This window comes from Xyrauchen texanus, chromosome 26 (genome assembly GCF_025860055.1).
Source record: "Xyrauchen texanus isolate HMW12.3.18 chromosome 26, RBS_HiC_50CHRs, whole genome shotgun sequence".
In the NCBI taxonomy this organism is placed as follows: Eukaryota; Metazoa; Chordata; class Actinopteri; order Cypriniformes; family Catostomidae; genus Xyrauchen; species Xyrauchen texanus.
The window spans coordinates 21,078,425-21,099,336 of record NC_068301.1 but is presented as its reverse complement, the minus strand read 5'-3'; the positions used below and the strand labels follow the sequence as shown (position 1 = coordinate 21,099,336).

Sequence of the window (20,912 nt, the reverse complement as noted above, 5' to 3'; positions counted from 1 at the left end):
TACATCTGTTATACTTAATAGAAATAAGCTTTTAATCCATGACATGACAAACCCTCATTTTAATCCCATTCACCATTATGCCAGCTTGTCCTCCCATGTATGTTAATGTGTGTATTTATTCTGTATGTTTGTATGTATCCATGTTTTGGCGCAAGCATGGAAACGTGTTGGGATAGCAGCATTCTTATTTCCCTCACACATTTAGCAACATCAATAAGAAACAAAAAGACAATTTAATATTAGATTTAATTTTGCTTTTGAGCTTTGTATTGCCATACTTCACCAAATGACAGCTTGGAATCATGCCCTCTGTACAATTTTCATATGTTTATTTGTCCTCTATACTAAGCTATCCAAACTGACCTCATTTCAGATGGAATGCATGAGTCTGGCCACTTTTGATTGGCAGATCAGTGTGGCAGAACTTCTAGGGCTGTAACCAATCCCTTTAAAGCAACCCACTCCCTATGTATGCATATGCATGAGTTACATAAAGGTGTGCAGCAGTATGAATATTCATAAAAGCTGCTAATTAGTTAACATGTTTCTGCAGATGTTCACAGTTTTTCGTGCACCTTTAAAAAGGGGACCTTGCAAGACAACAGTAGCTTAAGCTTATTTCTATAAAGGTGAAAATGTTATAGAATGAATCTTAAAGGAATATCCTGAGTTTAATACAAGTTAAGCTCAATCAATAGTATTTGTGGCACAATGTTGATTACCACAAAAAAAAAAATATGTTTGACCATACATTCTATTTTTTTTTTTTTTTTTTTAAAGCAAAAATCTGGGTTACAATGAGGCATTTACAGTAAGTTAATTTTAATATAATAATATTTATTATATACAATACTGTGTATATACATAGATTTAATGTATATACATAGTATATACATTAAAGTATATACAGTATATACAGTATTTAATGTATATATACAGTATATATATATATTACGTTTAGAATATCCCTTTGAAAAATCTATTGACATATGCTTAAAGGGATAGTTCACCTAAACTATCCTTTAAAATGGCAATTTTCCAAGTTACACTCTGTAACTAGGTTTCTGATTTACACCAGCTACGAATGACAACATTGTAACAATTTTCATTGTAGCTGGCATAAGCAGTGGAGGGTGATTCCGCTGTTAGGGAGCCGCTCTATATCACTGCTCTCATTGTTGATTGGATATATTGATTAATCCAGGTTTAGAGAAAATAAACCCCCTGCTTTGGCCACTGGCTGCTAATTTTAGTGCTTTTATAGATCCAGTGGATTCCCACAGGCTACGGTTAGTAGAGAGGGTGATAGAAAGCGAAAGAGAGGGACAGACTTTAAGATCATAGACTTGGGCATCCCAAGAAGTGGATAATTTTTTATTGTGTTCTGCATTTCCTGTATATTGATATGGGACTAGGAGATAAGCCCATGTCTGCTCATATAGTCAGACAGTCATGTGATGAAATAATGGTAATTTATTGATGTACCCTAAGGTTTGCTTTTTATTTTATAATTAATGCCTTGCATGTATCAGTAATTCAGAACTTATATCATAACACTGCTGTCAGCTGAGTTTGAAGGGAACACATAGAGTGAAGCGTGCCTGTCACTGCTTTATATTTCCAGAGAAAATGAATGAGAGAGGAGGGGAGGAGAAAATGCAGTAAGAATGAGCGATAGAAACAGAATGGAGAATCTTTGATGCCTTTTGCCTCCAGGATAATACACTGTGTGTGTTCTGTCAGCAAATTCCATTTGAAAGTGAGCATCGTGCCCTTAAAAACATTTTAAGAGCAGGGTACTTCAAGTGAGTACTGTGAAGGGTGCAGGGCATTGCTGTCTCATATGTGTGTGTTTGGACTACCCTACCCTTTAACAATGGTATTCGTAACAAGACCATAGTACGCACATGGATCTTCTTCACTACCATGGTTAGATGTAACATGATTTCTATAAACAACAAATGATGTAATTTTTGTAATTGCAAATAGTAGGTCTACTCTAAACACATGTAAAAGCAATAAATACAAAATATAAACATTTAAAAGTTGTAAAAAATGTATTATATTCCCTCAATCCCCTAATGTAGCAATGACAAATTTAATTGAGCTTAAGTAATGATATGATAAAATGTATTATGAATATATTTTTGCCTAAAGTACAGTTAGTGTTACTATAGTATATTCAAGAGTGGTCAAGTTGAATTCTGTGCCAAATTCAAGTAGTTTCCGTGTCTTGCACTGTGCTTCTCACTGGTTCTCGCAGTGCTGCAATCATCAGAAGTGCGTGTTTAAGAGCTTGAGACTAGTCTGTGAGTACAAACACACCTGATTTGCGCTCGCACTGCTCTATCCATTGAGCCGTATCCACCTACAGAGCCATACAGGTGCATTAGTGGAGGTTGTGACTTCACCTGTGACATTGCTAAACCAGAAACTTCAGATGTATCACTAGGCTTCAGAATTAGATGAACTGTGTATTAGCTGTCATGTATTCCATGTTTAACAGTAACTGGTTTCAGCTATAAATCAATCACTGAATCAAAAAGCACATTATTAACTCACATTATGTGAATTTTAAATAGCCTTTCGTAAGGCTCACATTGGTAAGATATTTTCTATTTTATTTATTAATTTGTTTAATATCCTTAAGTAAATGTGAATTTAATATTAATTCACATTTACTTAATTATGAATTATAAATCTTTTTAACTTGAACAAAATCATCATATTCATTGCTGTGTCAAATTTTTAGGTGAGTAATCAGATTAGTTGTGTTAAATGTTTTTTGCTGTTATTGTCACCAAGTTCAAAGTAATTCCAAGCAAGAGACATTTTCTTTCACTCATAGCACATGTTGTTAATTAATTGTCCTACGACTGTTTTTAAACGATCGCAGTATAGTTCCTTTAATCGGCCGATACCAGAGATTGGATGATACATCAGTGTATAGCTAGTAAATATATAAGAAATAGTTCTGTTTATAGTCATTTGGAGTGTACGAGAGCAATTGAGTGGTTTAAATTCTTGTAATTATTTTATACTTCAAATTTTATATGATCATGTACTGTAAAATTGGGCTCAACCCACTCCTGAGACTCAATTCCCTGAGACAACCGCTCCTCCTCCAGCGGCTCCGCCCACCCCCACTCCCTTCCTAGAGTCACCTCCCTGGCCTTTGGACCCTGCCCCCTTTCTGGAGCCGCCACCAAACCTGCCAGATCTCATTCCTTTCCTGGAGCCACATCCCAAGTCTCCAGACCCCACTCCCTTCCTAGTACCACCTTTCTGGCCTCCGAACCCCACTCCCTTCCTGGAGTCACCTCCCTGGCCTCCAAACCCCACCCCCTTTCTGGAGCCACAACCCAAACTGCCAGACCCATTCTGATATTCTTCCTGTAATTGAAGCCCAACTTTTATCTCTCGCCCTGTAGGTGGATGCCCATTGACAAGTGAGCCTGTGGCAGACAGATCATGTGACCCGGCCTGCGACAAGCCTCGCTCATTCTGCACTGAGGTTGGTATTTGTACATGTTTATGTGTGGCTGCCAACTGATGTGTGTACTGCGATGCAGGCAGACTGCAAATAGGGGTTGGGTTGATATTTAGTGCAGCAGGATTAGACTTTCTTCAGGAGAGATAGTACAGGGATGCTTAACAGTAAGTGCTGAAATATGAGAAACAAGAAGCACAGCCTTTAATACACAGGTTAAAATAGGAGGATCTGATATCTGCTCATCAGCTTTTAAGGGGGGGTATCTGTAAATTTGCCATCAAATTTGATGGGAAAAAAATACAGGTTTAAGTGCAGCTCGTAATCACTTTAGTGGTCAGTTTTTTTTGTTTTTTTTTGCTGACATACATAACAGTGTTTGTGCTATGTATGGTCTTAGGGAATCAATGTTATTAAGCAGACTGTGACCAATGTCAGATTATATTATAACCAGTCGTAATGCAGGCCCATAGAAACACCTAAGGGAAGACAAGTCACTATCAGTTGAGTGCTTTATATTATTAAGTGTGGCAGTGCTCTTTTGTTGTTTGGTTGGTGGGTTATGCTTTGTGTACAAAATTGTCCCCAGAAATAAGTTAACTGACAAACGTTCACACCACAACCGACTGTGTCAAATAAAATACAATTATAGGCTTTAAGAGTTGAGTTCAGTGACACGATTATATTATACCGAAATTGTAAAATATCCAAATGAAAAAATACAGAGGAAGATTTATGTAACATTGCACTACACGTGTCACTCACACAGAAAACTGTATCAAAACGGCAATGCAAGCAAGTCAGTGCAGATCTGGCATAATTATAAATAACTTTTCTGGCCCCACTTTATTTTAGGTGTCTTTAATTACTACAGTATGTGCTTACATTAAAATATATACAATACAATGTATTTATTGTGCAACTACATATTGTTCATTAAAATTCTCAAATTCACATTTGCTGCTACTGAGGTTGAGGTACGGGTAGGTTTAGGAGTAGGGGTAGGGTAAGGGTAGGGGTAGGGTTAGGTTTAGGGGTAATGTTAGAGTTTTTTCCTGCTGCCCTTTGATTGTATGGGTTTCCCTTGTAAATAGAATTACATTCTTGAGCTTCCAATGTAATGAAATTCCACCATCCACCTGCCTGTGGCTTATAAAAACTACATACAAAATAATGACTAGTTATAATTGTAATAATTTTTTAATTACAGTAACTATACATATTGTAATGATGAACATGCCTCGGTTTGTTATACACATGCATGTCAGTGTAGGAGAATTTGTTTCTCAGAAGAGTATCTGATATGGGTTGTGGTATGCTTTCATTTAAATATATTGTGTGTTTGTGCGGGTTTGTTTCTGTTTTCACACGAATGTCTTTGGATTAACTCTTTGGTAAATTATCAATATGTTTATGGATTTATACATACTTAACATCGTTTTCCTTTGAAGAACTTCCTACATAAGAAGCAAACATCTATTCTGAGCTACCGTATTTGTCCTCCAGTGTGCGTGCCCTCATGGCATATAAACTACATGTTGTGTATGAGATGATCCGGCCTCCCTCTGTTTAGTGAATCCCTTTACTGTGGCTCTAAACTGCCTGCATTCAAATCAGATCTTTTTGCTGTATCTTGCCCCGCTCTCTTGTACCTACCATTTGAGATGCAAATGCTCCAGTCAACTCCAAGTTTCCCGTGAGTGTGCCGATCTGCGGAGGGTTGTGTTTGCATGTGGAGCGATTATCCACCCAAGATTGATGTGGAAATAAGAGACTCCCTGCAGACTACAGGCATACCACAGGGAAACACACATCACAAACCTCCACACACAAACATTCACACAAGCATTCAGGCCCACAAAAATCTCAATGCTCATGCAGACCCAAATGTCTTGTCACTGAAAGAACACATGTTGTGATATATCTTGTCAACACCCCTGCAAGAACATGGACTCATATTGCTATGGAGAATCTTCAGTATCCACACAATACAAGAACAAGAAAAAACACTGTAATAGCACAGAAAAAAAAAAAGAGAAGGTATCTTTGATATCATTGCTTGATGCAACACAAATATTTATAGCATCCAACGGAACTATTTGAGAGAGAAAATAACAAAGTGACACTGGTAGCGAGAAACCGAACAGCGATGGTCACATGAGATTAAAACTGAATTCAATTAGCAGCTGTTTAGAGGAAAAGGGATTAGCGTAAATAGAAAACTGCCTATACTTTGAAGAACTGGTTTAAGAAGCATCATGCCTATTCAATCTTAGTGGGTACATGCCTCCTTCGATGTTTGAGACAAGTGGATTTTAATCTGACACTACAATACAAGTTGCATGATTATTGTTACAAAAAGTGTTGAAAATGATTTACAATCACACAAGCTGGACAAGCACACACTGTTTGCCTGATATACAGTATAAACAGTTTAATGGTAATTTGTAATTGGTGCAATGGTTCCCTCTGCAGGCTGGCATATGCGGCTGTGAAGAGGGTTATACCGAGATCATGACATCAGATGGAGTGTTGGATCAGTGTACAGTAATACCAGTGCTTGAGATCCCCACTGTGGGAGACAGCAAGACTGATGTGAAGACGATCAGAGCCCTCAGCCCTACCCTGCCCACCGCCAACCTGCCAGGACGCTCCGGTCGCACCTGGTTCCTGCAACCCTTCGGGCCTGGTAAGATTATGGACAGCTCTGAAAGGCCACGTTTGAAATTATTTGCACAGACCCTTTACAAGCATACAATATATATTATAATAGACACTAATATTTGTTCTCTAACAACAACTGCTAACTATTTTTACTCGAAACAATGGCTTTTTACTTTGCTCATTGTATTCAAATTACACCACCGGTCAAAAGTTTGGACACATTGACAAAATGTTTGTTTCTCAGGGTCTTAACAACCTTTTGATTTTGAGGCTGATGCTTAAATGAAGTCAATTAGTTTTCTAGACTATGGATGAATTTCTTTACAAAGCAAAAATTTTAAGAAGCAAAAATAAAAAGCATCCCAGATGGCACCTCATGATATTGGTTAAGAGAATGACCAGAGTGTGCAAAGGGTGCTCTCTTTGAAGAATCTAAAATATAAGATAGATTTGAATTTTTTACATTTTACATTTTTACATTTGTTTGGTCACAGCAGTACTGTATATCCAGAATTATTCCATAGTTTTTCTGACTTAATAATGGTAATAATATAATATAATATTCTATTTTGACTGGTAGTATACAGAATGTTTTGGTAGTACAAACCATGTAAAGGTGTTTCCAACAGGTAGCAGAGAACAAGCCTGGTTAAAGGGATAGTTCACCCAAAAATTTAAATTCTCTCATTATTTACTCACACTCATGCATCCCAGATGTGTGACTTTCTTTATTCTGCTGAGCACACATTTTTTTTAAGAATATTTCAGTTATATACATCCACACAATGCAAGTGAATTGTGATAAAAAAAAATGTAAGCTCCAAAAAGCAAATAAAGGCAGAATAAAAGTAATCCATAAGACTCCAGTGGTTAAACATACATCTTCAGAAGCGATGTGATAGGTGTTGGTCAGACACAGATTAATAACTACTTTTTTGCTATAAATTCTCCTCCCTGCCCAGTAGGTGGCGATATGCACAAAGAATGTGAATCGCCAAAAACAAAAGAAGAATGTGGGTAATAAAGGATTTAAACATTGATCTGTTTCTCACGCACACCTCTCATATTGGTTCAGAAGATATGGATTTATCCACTGGAGTCTTATGGATTACTTTTAGGCTGCCTTTATGTGCTTTTAGAGCTTAAAAGTTCAGGCCACCATTCACTTGCAGACCAACAGAGCTGAGAAATTCTTCTAAAAATATTTTTGTTCAGCAGAAAGTCATACACATATGGGATAGTGTGAGGGTGAGTAAATTATGACAGAATTTTCATTTTTGGGTGAACTATTTCTTGAAGTCATGCTGGTTTGCTTGGGTGTGATAAGTTAGAAATGCAGCTGTGTGTGCACTTGTGTTGATGTGTGTGTGTATCTACACAGATGGCAAACTGAAGACCTGGGTGTATGGTGTGGCAGCTGGAGCTTTTGTACTCCTTGTGTTCATTGTATCTATGACTTACTTAGCCTGGTAAGAATAATTTTATATTAACAAATAAGACATTCTTTTCATTCCATTAATCCTCTGCTTGATTTTTTTTAATCTTATTCATCATTTATTTTGTTACTTTCCATTGCATGTGTTACTCTGTTTCCATTTTACTTATTATTTCATTTGTTTCCTTAACCCTTTCATATCTGTCAGTTTTTGTATTATGGCCCGGCGCTCCCGTCCGAGCCCGGACCCTTCCATGTCCTCTGTGGTTTGGGTCGGTCCCAACGACCAAGAGCTGATATATACCTGCCCTGACTGTCAGCACATTGAGAGTCAGATCAACTAGAGCTCTCAGCTCAGTACCCTCCCCCATGGCCTTGCCCTGTGGCCAGTCATGTCCTTCACACTTGCCTTATAACTTTCACATGTTCCTCTCTGACCATGTGAAGCTGTTTGGAAAAGGTGAGTTGGCAGTTCGCCCATTAGAAATGGACGTGTGGTTCAGTAGTCTAGCTCAGTGCAAGTAAACTGTAGTTCCTTAATAAATTCAGATGACGTTTTACATTTTTAGTTGCCCAATATTTAACCAATTTCTATATCGACACTGCCACCTGATGGTCAAATAGAGCATAGCCATTATCATCCTCATTGATTGCTTTAGTTTTTGTCATGCATATCATACAACATAGTTACATTCATATTAAATCACTCATTTTTATATCATAAGTTCAACCCATTAATTTGCAAGAGTTGTAGTAATATTTTATAACTCACTAGATTTGAAATCATGACACTGGGGTTTAAAAATGTTGTTTTCACATGTGTTCCTAACTCTGTGCACTGTAACTCTGTCTCTGTGTCATAGTACTTACTATGGTAAGTCTGAGATGTAGAGTTCTTAGTGGGCTGTACAATGCTGCTGGCTACTTCCTTGTTGCCTCCATTGCTATAGTAAATGCTATGCTTCCTGTTAAAGTCAGCATGGTAGCTATTGACTAATAAGCTAACCCATTTATCATCTGTTTTATACGATATTTCACTAGTTGAATAAATCATATTGTACTTTTACACCATTACATAATGCAGTTTTAACCAGCATAAGGTGGTTTTGGTGGTCTTAGCTGATCTCCCAGACTGGTCAGGTCGGTCTGTTTTGCTGGTTTTAGAGGGGTGTGACATGTATTATATACAGCCAGAAAGTTTCATTCAAATGTTGTTTAAAGGAAAAACTACAGATTTTAAGTAAATGTATGTAGTGACACACCTTGCAAACTTATTGTATCTGCAACAAAAGTACATTGTAATTTGTTTACATTTATTTATGTATTTATGTTCACAGCAAAAAGCCAAAGAAGCCCCAAAGAAGACAGATGAATAACAGACTCAAGCCTCTGACTCTGGCTTACGATGGCGACGCTGACATGTAGCCTAAACGCATCTGCTTGATACCCGCCTCCCTCCACAGTTGGCTATCGGTTAAAAGCCTCAAACAAAGAGACTCACGCAAACTTACGGACTGCTTTTTATAAGACGCTCTTGGAACCTCAGAAAGACTCTGGCCATGTTTATATGATACTTCTCGCTCCTTTTTTACGTTCAAGTTTTTACTTTGTTTCACGAGAGCCTTCACAAATTCTGATGTACTTCAGGAAGTCTGCCTTCACCTCTCTGCCATTGACATCTTTCTATATATAGATTTGTCAGGAGGAAAGTTGCGGGACCCTTTTAAATAAAGAGGTTTTGCTGAGATAGCACAAAATATACCCTTCTCTTTAATAACACACTTCTTGTCAGTTCCTACAGCGTGTTGACTGCTGATGCTGAGGCACACTGTAGGTGACTGTTAGGACGTGTCTTGTTTAAACAACTTAAATACACAATTCAGCATTTTCAGTCCTAAAACATAATCAAATTTTTGTTGGATTCTTCTCTGCATCCATAAGAAGGAAATAAATCTCTAGCACCCCCTATAAACACTCTGGCCTGCCTTTCCCCTTCTCTGTATTCAGGCTCCATTTTGCACTATATTAGTGCAGCATGAACATTTACTTATATAGCATTGCCATAGAAAACTGCCTCTCTCAAAACAAGATGATATACATTCTTGTGCAAGACACGTTTGTTATTTGAAAACAATAGAGCGTGATAGAGAGAGCGAGAGAACAAACGTAGCCCTTTTACATCTGACGGAACTCACCAATGTTTGTTTATACATGTTTACTGGTTACCTCTTGTTTGTGATAATGGGGCACAGTTGAAAAGATTTTTGTGGACTCCACAAACACTCTGTTATATGTACAGTTGCAATCAGAGATGTGTTCCCTGATTGACTTAATTGCATATTATTCAGCGGTTCTTTTCACCTTAGAGATCTGGGTTGGTAAAGTTTTCCATGTCTTTCTTCTTGGACTCAAAGGGCTCTGTGTTCACAACCCGAGCGCTTTCAACAGTATGATGTTTGTTTTCAAGAATTGATCATCCTGCTGTGTCTATGTAAACCTGTTCTGTTTGCAATCTATCTACCATGGCTACTTAACACAATAACAGCATGCAATTTCATAGCAGCTACTTTCCAAAAACCAAAGCTGTGATATTGAAAGATTCAGTTTGGCAGAATTATCTCTGATTTAAAGAAAAAAAAAAACATCTCATTAACTCATACAATTCAGTTTTATCTAACTCTGGTTTGTGCGGGCACATTACACGTTTTTTAACGTTACATTTTAAAAGGAAAAAGAAAAGGAAATAGAAAAGTTATAATTATCACACCAGGGAAGCCATGAACGTGCATGTTGTAGGTAATCGTGCATCAGCAGAATTTACGAGGATGATATGTGGATTCAGATGTGATTGAAACGGTCATCAGTGTCAGCAGCCAACTAAAAAGGTATTAAAAAAGCACAAATAAGTAGATTAAGTCCAGTATTCCCAGAAACCATACAGAGAACGAACAATGGGCACTACTGATCTCTAAAGGCATATCATGAAATTTACTTTCAGTTATCTACAACATGTGAAAGGAATGTTTACGTACTTACGTGTTTATACTTGTTTTGTTAATTTGTAAATACATGAATGATCTTTTATTTAATTATTTCTTTATTATATTTGTTCATTTCTTTTTTACTGCACAAAATGTTTAGTATAAACCTCTCAAAGTGCGTCTTAGTGTGTGTGTGTTTGTGTGTGTGTGTGTGTGTGTGTGTGTGTTTGAGAGAGTGAGAGAGAAAGAGAGAGAGAGTCTACTGTTACTGATCTTCACCGGGGCGAACCAGGTTACTGTGTGAAAATTTTGCTTCTTTTCCTACAGGTTGTTTATATGTGTCTGATGAATTGCTGATAATAAACAACTACAAAAAAACATTGTTGTATATATTGCTTATTTCATTCATTTCATTCCAACTTGCCTGTTGCATAGTCAGAATCAGGAAAAATACCTTCACCTAGGCTTGAAACTGACACAGAGGATGATATGTCTAAAATATATTTTTTATTCAGATAAATGTGATATTAAATCAATCTCCAAATGTAAAAATGAAGTAATTTTTAATAAAGTGTTTGTAGCTTTATTAATAACAATTATGCAATAATGTAATTAATCATGAATGTATAGTTTTTATTTATTTTTATTTTTTATGCATTGTGTAACATAAATCTATGTAGAATGAAGTTTGTGTTTTATACTCAAATTCTTATTCCGCTAAAATAATAAAATATGAAATAGTTATGTTGATGTCAAAAAATATTTACATTTATTTTAGAAGTTAAAACTGGTATATCATAGTTTCTCAAAGTTTGTGCCTAGGGCCCACAGAGCCCCTAGAATCTCCTCTGTATACACGCATATGGAATACTGAAAATTCACTATTGTCACACAGAAAATCAATGTGACATAGTAGTCATTTGTATGAATATAGTACTCATTTGTCTTGTAATAAACAAATAGATGTATATCCTGTGATAGTAAACTTATACACTATAAAAAATTTACCAAAATGTAAAACCAGTTATGTAATTTTAACAGTAAAATACTGTAAAAATGCTACAGAAATAAAATGTTAATTGATTAATGAATATTAACAGTAAAATATACAGTACATTTTGTATATATATTTTAAAAGAAAATACAGTAGTTTTTACAATAAAATGTTGTACAATTAAAAAAAAAGATTTGATGTAAAAGATATTTTACAGATTTTCCTGCATAACTAATGGTACAAATTTACATTGTTTAACAAGAGAGTACATGTACTTTTTACAGTAAATTATTGTTAAAATTACAGTAAAAAAATGTAATCGGCCGTTCCCAGAATTCCCTGCATGACCCATTACATTTATATTTTATGTGAATAGTTATGTTTCATCTTAATTTTAATATCAGTTACATACACTGGGGTGTTCTGTGTTGTATTTGATGTAATTTAGTTGATGTAATGTTTACTGCATTATTTAAATCTCATATGTGTTCCCCTGATGGTGTTTAGTGTTTGTGTGAGTCACATTGAGCACTGTCTCTACATGTTTATTGGTCAATAGTGGCTCTTATTGGAAGAGCCACTACTGATGGACTTCATGTCATCATTTGCCCTTCTGTAGTTACTGCAGTGATTAACAAATACCTTTTTTACAAATACAGATTTTTACAGTTTCAGAAGGCTAATATCAAGTTCATGATTTTTTTTTTTTTTTTACTGTAAATATAACATAATATTTTATTATTTTTTACAGTGCCAGTGTTGTCATGGAAATTACAACCATTTTAAACTGTAAAATGTACAGGTTGTTCTGTAAAGTTGTTTACATTTTTACTGTATTTTTACATAATTATTCTGGCAACCACAGCTGCCATTTTTTTTTTTTTTAAACAACAGGATTTTTTTTACAGTGTAGGTATGAAATTCTAATAGAAATATGAAAGAAAAAAGAAGAAAAAGACACTATTGCATATTTTGGGTCTTTAATGGCCATATACCCTTTTGGTAAGTAAGCAGTTATATATATATAGATACTGTTATGGTGCAGATGAGGGCAGACAAGGAGTGGGATCTAAATGTGGGTTTTATTAAGCACAGAGTGAAAACAAACAAACAGGAACAAAAGAAACATCCACAATGGGAAAACTGAAATTAAAACAAGAAAACATCGGAAGAACACGGAACTAGGGAAACACGGTGGGATGAACACAGCTGGAAGGGTAACGGCGAAGACATGAACAGCGAAACATTAACCATGAGAGAAACATACGTAACATTCATCAACATTCATAAACGGGGTGGAGAACAAACAGGGTTTATATACACAGACACAGGAGGATCACAAACGACAATCAGGTGAAAACAATGAGTGAATGCTGGCAGTGGTGAGGGCAGGGAACTATGGGAAATGTAGTGCATGACAGTGACATGAGAAACGCGGGGCAGACAACAGGGAATCGTAACAGAATCCCCCCTCTAAGGATCGGATTCCAGACGATCTTAAACAAAAAAAAACAAATGACAAAAAACCCACAAAACAAAAAACAAAATCGTCCAGGGAGTGGAGGGGGCTAGCAGACCAAAAGAGGGCACCAGGGGCAAACAGACTGTCCAAGGGAGCACAAGGGGCAGAAAGACAGTCCAAGGGGGCACAAGGGGCAAGAAGGCAGTCCAAAGGGGCACAGAGGGCAGGCAGGAAGTCCAAAGGGGCACAAGGGGCAAGAGGGCAGTCCAAGGGGGCACAGAGGGCAGGCAGGAAGTCCAAGGGGGCACAGGGGGCAAGAAGGCAGTCCAAAGGGGCACAGGGGGCAAGAAGGCAGTCCAAGGGGGCACAGAGGGCAAGAAGGCAGTCCAAGGGGCAGGGACAGGTTCAGGAGGCCTGGGAGGTGGCGCTGTAGGAGGCTCTAGAGGCGGAGACCTGGAAGGCTCTGAAGGCGGAGCCGAGGGAGGTGGATCCATAGGAGGCTCTAGAGGCGGAGACCTGGAAGGCTCTGGAGGCGGAGCCGAGGGAGGTGGCACCGTAGGAGGCTCGGGAGGCGGAGCCCCGGAAGGCTCTGGAGTTGGAGCCATAGGAGGCTCGGGAGGCGGAGCAGTAGGAGGCTCGGAAGGCGAAGCCGTAGGAGGCTCGGTAGCCGGAGCCGTTTGAGGCTCGGGAGGCGGAGCCCAGGGAGGCTCGGGAGGCGGTGCCGCAGGAGGCTCGGGAGGCGGAGCCCTGGGAGGCTCGGGTGGCTCGAGAGGCGGGGCCCTGGGAGGCTCGAGATGCACTGGCTCTTGGACGGGCGAGGCTACTGGCGCTGGCTCTGGGACGGGCGAGGCTACTGGTGCTGGCTCTGGGATGGTCGAGGCTACTGGCGCTGGCTCTGGGACGGTCGAGGCTACAGGCGCTGGCTCACTGACGTTTCGAGGCTGCAGGCGCTGGCTCACTGACGTACGAGACTACAGGCACTGGCTCACTGATGTACGAGGCTACAGGCACTGGCTCGCTGACCGTGGCAGGCGTAGGCGCTGGCTCGCTGACCGTGGCTGGCGTAGGAGCTGGCTCGCTGACCTAGGCTGGCGTAGGCGCTGGCTCGTTGACCGTGGCAGGCGTAGGCGCTGGCTCGCTGACCGTGGCTGGCGTAGGCGCTAGCTCGCTGACCGTGGCTGGCGTAGGCTGGGGAGCGGAAGCCTTTCTTCTCCTCCTCCTCCTCCGGGTGGACGAAGTTGGCAGCGCTGGCTCGTTGATCAAGGCAGGCGTGGGGGTTGGCTTGCTGGCAGGTGGGGCAGGCGAAACAGGACGAGCCATGGACGACTGGAGGGTCACCAATGTGGGAGGAGAAGCAGGATCCTCCTCAACAACACCCACAGTGAACGGCGAGCCGCAAGCCAGAAGCGTCTCCTCTACAAAATCGCATAGCGTCCAGCCGCGCGTCGCCGGTTGCAACCGCTCCTTGAGCGAACTGGTCAGGTTATCCCGGAAGAAGACCACCAGGGAGGAGTCAGGGAAGTTGGTGGCACTCACTAGGTCCAGAAAGTCTCTGACATGATCCTCCACCGGACGGCTTCCTTGCCTCAAATTCAATAGGCGACAGTTCGCCTGAAGAACCGCTAGATGCATTGTGGTCGATCGTTCTGTTATGGTGCAGGTGAGGGCAGACAAGGAGTGGGATCTAAATGCAGGTTTTATTAAGCACAGAGTGAAAACAAACAAACAAACAGGAACAAAAGAAACATCCACAATGGGAAAACTAAAATTAAAACAAGAAAACATCGGAAGAACATGGAACTAGGGAAACACGGCGGGATGAACACAGCTGGAAGGGTAACGGCGAAGACTTGAACAGCGAAACATTAACCACGAGAGAAACATACGTAACATTCATCAACATTCATAAACGTACAACGATCGACAAGGGGTGGAGAACAAACAGGGTTTATATACACAGACACAGGAGGATCACAACGACAATCAGGTGAAAACAATGAGTGAATGCTGGCAGTGGTGAGGGCAGGGAACTATGGGAAATGTAGTGCATGACAGTGACATGTGAAACGCGGGGCAGACAACAGGAAATCGTAACAGATATATAGATATATTGCATTTTTTTTCTTTTGTTACAGTATTCAGAAGAGAAAGGTTGAGGAATACTAAAGATGTGTGGCATATCTCCAAAAAATGGATAAGATACAGGGAGCAGAATGAGGTCCTGGGTCACTAAAGACCCGAGGCATGCATTAAAGGGTTAAAAAGTAACATGGTAAAGAATAAGCAAAATGACGCCGCCTAGTAGCGAACACCAAATGTGCAAAAAACTCAAGCTGTTTGTTCAAGTAATTCAAAGAATTTCGTTTGTCAAACTTAGTTGTATTATCTACCAAGCACCACTGTATCTGATTAGAAAGCCTATTATTTTCTATCACTCAAATATTTATATCCAGCAACCAAATCACCCTGAAACTCTAGATTGGTTACCCACGGAACCTAAGCAGGGTTGAGCCTGGCCAGTACCTGGATAGGAGACCACCTGGGGAAACAAAAGTTTGCTGCTGGAAGAGGTGTTAGTGAGGCCAGCAGAGGGTGCTCACCTTGTGGTCAGTGTAGGTCCTAATGCTCCAGTATACTGATGTGGACACTATACTGTGTCCTAATGCCCCAGCATACTGATGTGGACACTATACTGTGTCCTAATGCCCCAGCATACTGATGTGGACACTATATTGGGTCCTAATGCCCCAGTATACTGATGTGGCCACTATAGTGTAAAAAAGGTCCTGACTCTCTGTGGTCTTTAAAAATCCCAGGGCACTTCTTGCAAAGAACCCTGGTGTCCTGGCCAAATTCCCCCCTTTGGCCCTTATCAGTCATGGCCTCCTAATAACACCCATCCCTGAATTGGCTATATAACTGTAATAACCAACAGCTGGTGTGTGGTGAGCATATTGGTGCACTAAGGCTGTCATTGGATCATCCAGGTGGATGCTGTACTCTGGTGATGGGTGAGGAGAGTCCCCTGTACAGTGTGTAAACCACTTTGAGTGTAGTGTTAGAAAAGTGCTATATAAATATAACATTAATTTATTAATTAATTCAAAATGTACTGAGAGAAACGAGCATTTAACGCTTTTGTGATTTTTTTTATGCAATTTTTTTATGTCACTAGCCACAAAATGCCACTAGATGTCGCTAAAAGGCAGTGTCAGAACTTTTGACGTCAATGTCTTCGACAAGCAGATTTATTTATATCCGAGAAGATGAATTGAGGTATTCAGAAACTAATCTAACTGTCATTTAAAATATTTAAGCCTTAAACGTTTCTTTATAACATGAGGTAAATCATCTCCACATTCATCATGTCACAATTTTGCTAGCAGTGCCATTGCATTGACTCAGAACATTTGTTAAAGGAAAAATGGTGGTAGGAGGTATTGCAAAGAGTACATTTACACATTTGGCAGACACATCCAAAGCAAATTACAGTGCATTTACTACAGGGACACTCGCCCAAGAGAAATCTGGAGTTAAGCGCTTTGCTCAAGGACACAATGATGGTGGCTGTGGGGATCAAACCAGCAACCTTCTGCTTACCAGTTATGTGCTTTATCCTACTACGCCACCACAATGCCACAAATGTTAATATAATGCCCTCGAAGTACTCTGAAAACCTCGATGTTGGAGTTGTCTAAAAAGTTGGAGACAAACTGATAGTGCCTCCAGTGTAGGATGTTCTTTAGTTTTAATAGTAGTCATCTTTGTGTCCCCAGCTTGTTAAAAGTCATATCTGGCCTTAATCAACAAGGCCACAATGCTCCTATGATTATAATCATGGCTTGAGGCATCTGGGATTCTTCAGTTCTCATTACCCAATCAGTAATTATCACAATCATGTCTCTTGGCCCTCATTCCAATTGAATTCCACAGCTAAGAGAAGGAAGCCTCACAGACTGACCTAATCAATTAAGCCCCAGCACAAGGCTACTTCAGTCGGATGACTTTGTCCCAACCTCTGAGTTATCAAGATGGAGGGAAAATTTGATTAAGCAGAACAGACGTCAGGTAAAGGAAAGTGGATGGATTCCCAGAAATACTATCAACTCCGAAGAGGAGGACGTTCTGTTTTTGTCTAGCAAACTGGACGATGGGAACTCTTTCCATCTGATAATCTTCAGCAGATAAATTAAGCTCTGACTCCATTACACCATTTGAGTCTGCACTTAAGGGAGTCGTTAAACTACAGTAGATGACTGATTTAAAGACGTTGTGATGGTTGTGCCAAGTGTCCAAATGCGGGGAAAAAGCTCAAACTGAAATTGTTTGTTTCGGAAACGTCATCAAAAGGCCCTTAACTTAAAGATGAAAAGAAAAGCTTGAGGAACATAATGAGATTCAAAAAGTCTTACGGATGCAGGCACTTTGCAAAAGCCAACAGTAAGATATTTGTCATTGTTTAAAGAGTTGAATTTGTAATTCATGATAATCTGAGTAATTTACCCTCCTGATTGTGTGTGTGGAGTTCTGAAGATGCAGATGCAGTGGACTTTGTGTATGAGTATCAGTCTGGCCATGTCTCCGAGTCCAGCCGTCAGTTTAATTGCCATGCGAAAGCACTTGATGCATGCCAGCTGCATCCTGCGACCGGGGCTCTGATCCCGCATCTGTCTCTGTCATTGCCTTCGGGGCCCGCCTGCTCCAGCACTCATATGAGCTATGCTGGCAGTCACCAACTTAGCTCTACATGGTCTACAAGTCTCTTTCTCTCTCTTTCTCACTAACACACACAGACGCACAATAAGCCAACAGTCAAGATTTTCCATCTCTGTGAATTGAAAGGAAATGTTTTGTATTGTACACCTCAAAAGTGTAAAATGCATAAGATCACACCTGGCTGCTGGCACTTGACATATGAATGCATGAGTTTGATGTAACTAAAAACCTCACCATTGTGTCAACACGGCCCCTATGGGGTCTGCTGCCTTCACTCTGAAACATCTGCCTACACAATCAGGCATTCAGCCATGCCAGCTGAGCCATGCCACAATGGCCACAGCAGTGTATTGCCAGCTGGCTCAATCTTCGTCTTCCTCCTTTTCTTTATCTGTATCTTTCCCTGTCTTTATCCCTCGTTTCTATTCCACTGAACCATTAGGAAATGAAAGTCTCTACCCTATAATCTGCTGTTCTCTGTAGTAGATAACACAGTTTGAGTGAATGTGAATGAGAGTGAGTGAGGACCAGAGGTGCATAGGTTAAATTGAACCCACTTGACCTCATGATTAGAAGAAAGGAAACGTATGTCTTGTGAGCATGTGTCCCCTCTCTGACAGATTTTAGAACTGCACTCACACAAGTTAATCCCATCTATCGGTAAAGATTGACCATCAATGCGCCATTTACAGACAAGGTTTTATGAGTTGATAAAAATTATAAATCTTTAAAAAATATAATTTTAAACATCTGTCAGGTTTGTAAAAATGTAACATATTTGTCCATGTTTTTTTCATACATTTTTCAAAAATTTATAAAAAAAAGGATTTAGTGACTCTACAAATGTCAAGAGGTATAACAATCAAGTAAAAAGCATACAAATACTTTCCTTGCACCATGAATTAACGTGAGTGTACACAACTCAATTGTTAGTTTCAAAGAAGTTTTCAAAAATATTTTGTAAGATATTTTGTATTATTATTATTATTTTTTACAATAATCACAAAAGATTGAGTCACAATTATCAAAAATTATTCTTAGGGTTACTCCATTTAACCTAAATAAAAATGTGCCTTTTATACAAATATCAAAATATCTGATATTTAATACAAATAAAAAAAATACACAGTCAAGAGGTTCTACAGGGTTTCTGTCTGATTTTTGGTTTTCTTGTCAGATGACAACATAATGGATACTTGCATTATGGTTACACAATCTGACTTTGAATTGGTGGACAAATGTTTTTCAGATTTTAATGAGACTTTTGAGTAACTTACCCAACACTGATCATATTAGATGTGAATTCAAGTAATTGTTGTGTGTGGATTGTGATTTTTATGTATTTAATATTAACTTAGTAGATCAGGACAAAAATGCCCAATGGTTGGGTTTGATTGTTAAAATATTCTGTACAGGAGATGCATAGTCTGTCTTTACATTTATAAATTAAATAAAGGATGAGATTGTTGATATTATTTAAGTGAACAAATCCTTTTATTCAAAAGGGGGTGAAAATTTCAAACTTTTTTGCAGCAAAAAATGATCATAATAAGAACTTATGAGGAAGAAAATTAATTTAATGATGAATGGGCCCTCAAGTCATTAATTAACTGGTCCTGTGGACCTGACTGAGCAGAGAGGTCAAGTTTATATTGCAGGTCTTTTACAGGCCTCGGTAATGTGGCCTTCAGCATTCTCAGGTTATTTGAAGTTATTAACCCAGGGTTTTAACATGAATAAGCCATATGCTCTGCATTCTGGTCCATAAGGCTGGTTGTAAGGGATGTCTCTTCACCCATGAGGGTGCTCTGCATAGCTTTGGGGAAGGTTCCAGCAGTGCTGGGCCTGGATGATACTGGATATCCCTGCAGGCCAATCTGCTGCATGCGATGACTGTTAGGACACCACGGCCATTCACAGTCTCATCCCATTTCAGCCCACTGCTTGAGTTACTGCCTGAGTGACACACTGGACTGCCACCGTGCTCCAGCAATGAGAACGTCACAGATTTATGGAGCCATACCCATGCTCCCTTTTTTCTTCACCTCTCTGCTTTTCTTTTCATATTCATGCACAGTGAATTCTATACAAAATAAAATTCCAATGCCATCATTTGTTAGGGTTGTTCACCTTGTCCACTGACAGGTCTTGATGTGCGTGTGTGTGTGTGTGTGTGTGTGTGAGCGTGTATTTATCACTTTGTGGGGACCAAATGTCCCCATAAGGATAGTAAAACCCGAAATGTTTGACCTTGTGGGGACATTTTGTCGGTCCCCATGAGGAAAACAGCTTATAAATCATACTAAATTATGTTTTTTGAAAATTTAAAAATGCAGAAAGTTTTCTGTGAGGGTTAGGTTTAGGGGTAGGGTTAGGTTTAGGGGATAGAATATAAAGTTTGTACAGTATAAAAACCATTATGTCTATGGAAAGTCCCCATAAAACATGGAAACACAACATGTGTGTGTGTGTGTGTGTGTGTGTGTGTGTGTGTGTGTGTGTGTGTGTGTGTGTGTGTGTGTGTGTGTGTGTGTGTGTGTGTGTAAGATATCCACACACAGCCAAACAATGAGATATTATGAATCCCTTGACCTTTCCAGAATGGAGAAGGGTGACTTGTGTCAGCATATGTTTGCTTGTGAAAAACTCGCAGAGAGCCTTGTTCATTCCAAAACGCTTCAATTCTACAAACTCGTATATCCCAGGAGCCCTTGTTCACAAAAAAATACAAAATAAATAAAATAAAAATAACCACAATTCACTTACTTAAATAAAGAAAAAATAATCCATATTTGATGGTTATGATGTTGGAGAATATATGTAAATATATATTTAAAAAATCTAACATTTAAATAAATAAATTATGTGTTTCAAAAACTAAAAATATATTATGTGGTACAATCTAGAAGAGCACACATAATTCGGCGCGCTTTGAGCGGGAAAGTTGGCGCGCTTCTCTGTAAGGACTGCGACACATCGCCTCGCGCAAACGAAAACACCAAAGAAAGCTTCTCTTCTCGGTTGTGACTCTCTTTTAAACCGTCGCAGTCGTGTGATCCCGCCCAATCTCGTCCGGTTCTGTAATCTTTTCCTACTCTCCTCTCGTCCCACCCCCTCTCCTCGCCTCCTGTGGTTGTCGCTGAGTTTCTCTCCGGATGTACTACGGCGCG

General features: G+C 39.4%; 1 protein-coding gene across 1 annotated transcript in view; it reads left to right on the top strand.

The window, feature by feature from the left end:
* The window catches only part of LOC127620401 (thrombospondin type-1 domain-containing protein 7A), a 166,874-nt gene extending 155,965 nt beyond the window's left edge, over window positions 1–10,909 (top strand). The window contains exons 24-27 of the mRNA XM_052093629.1: window positions 3,432–3,514; window positions 5,966–6,179; window positions 7,536–7,623; window positions 8,927–10,909. Coding sequence (XP_051949589.1) covers window positions 3,432–3,514; window positions 5,966–6,179; window positions 7,536–7,623; window positions 8,927–9,014 — 473 coding nt within the window. The 3' untranslated portion in view covers window positions 9,015–10,909. The remainder of the gene's footprint in view (window positions 1–3,431; window positions 3,515–5,965; window positions 6,180–7,535; window positions 7,624–8,926) is intronic.
* The last annotated feature ends 10,003 nt before the right edge of the window (window positions 10,910–20,912 follow it).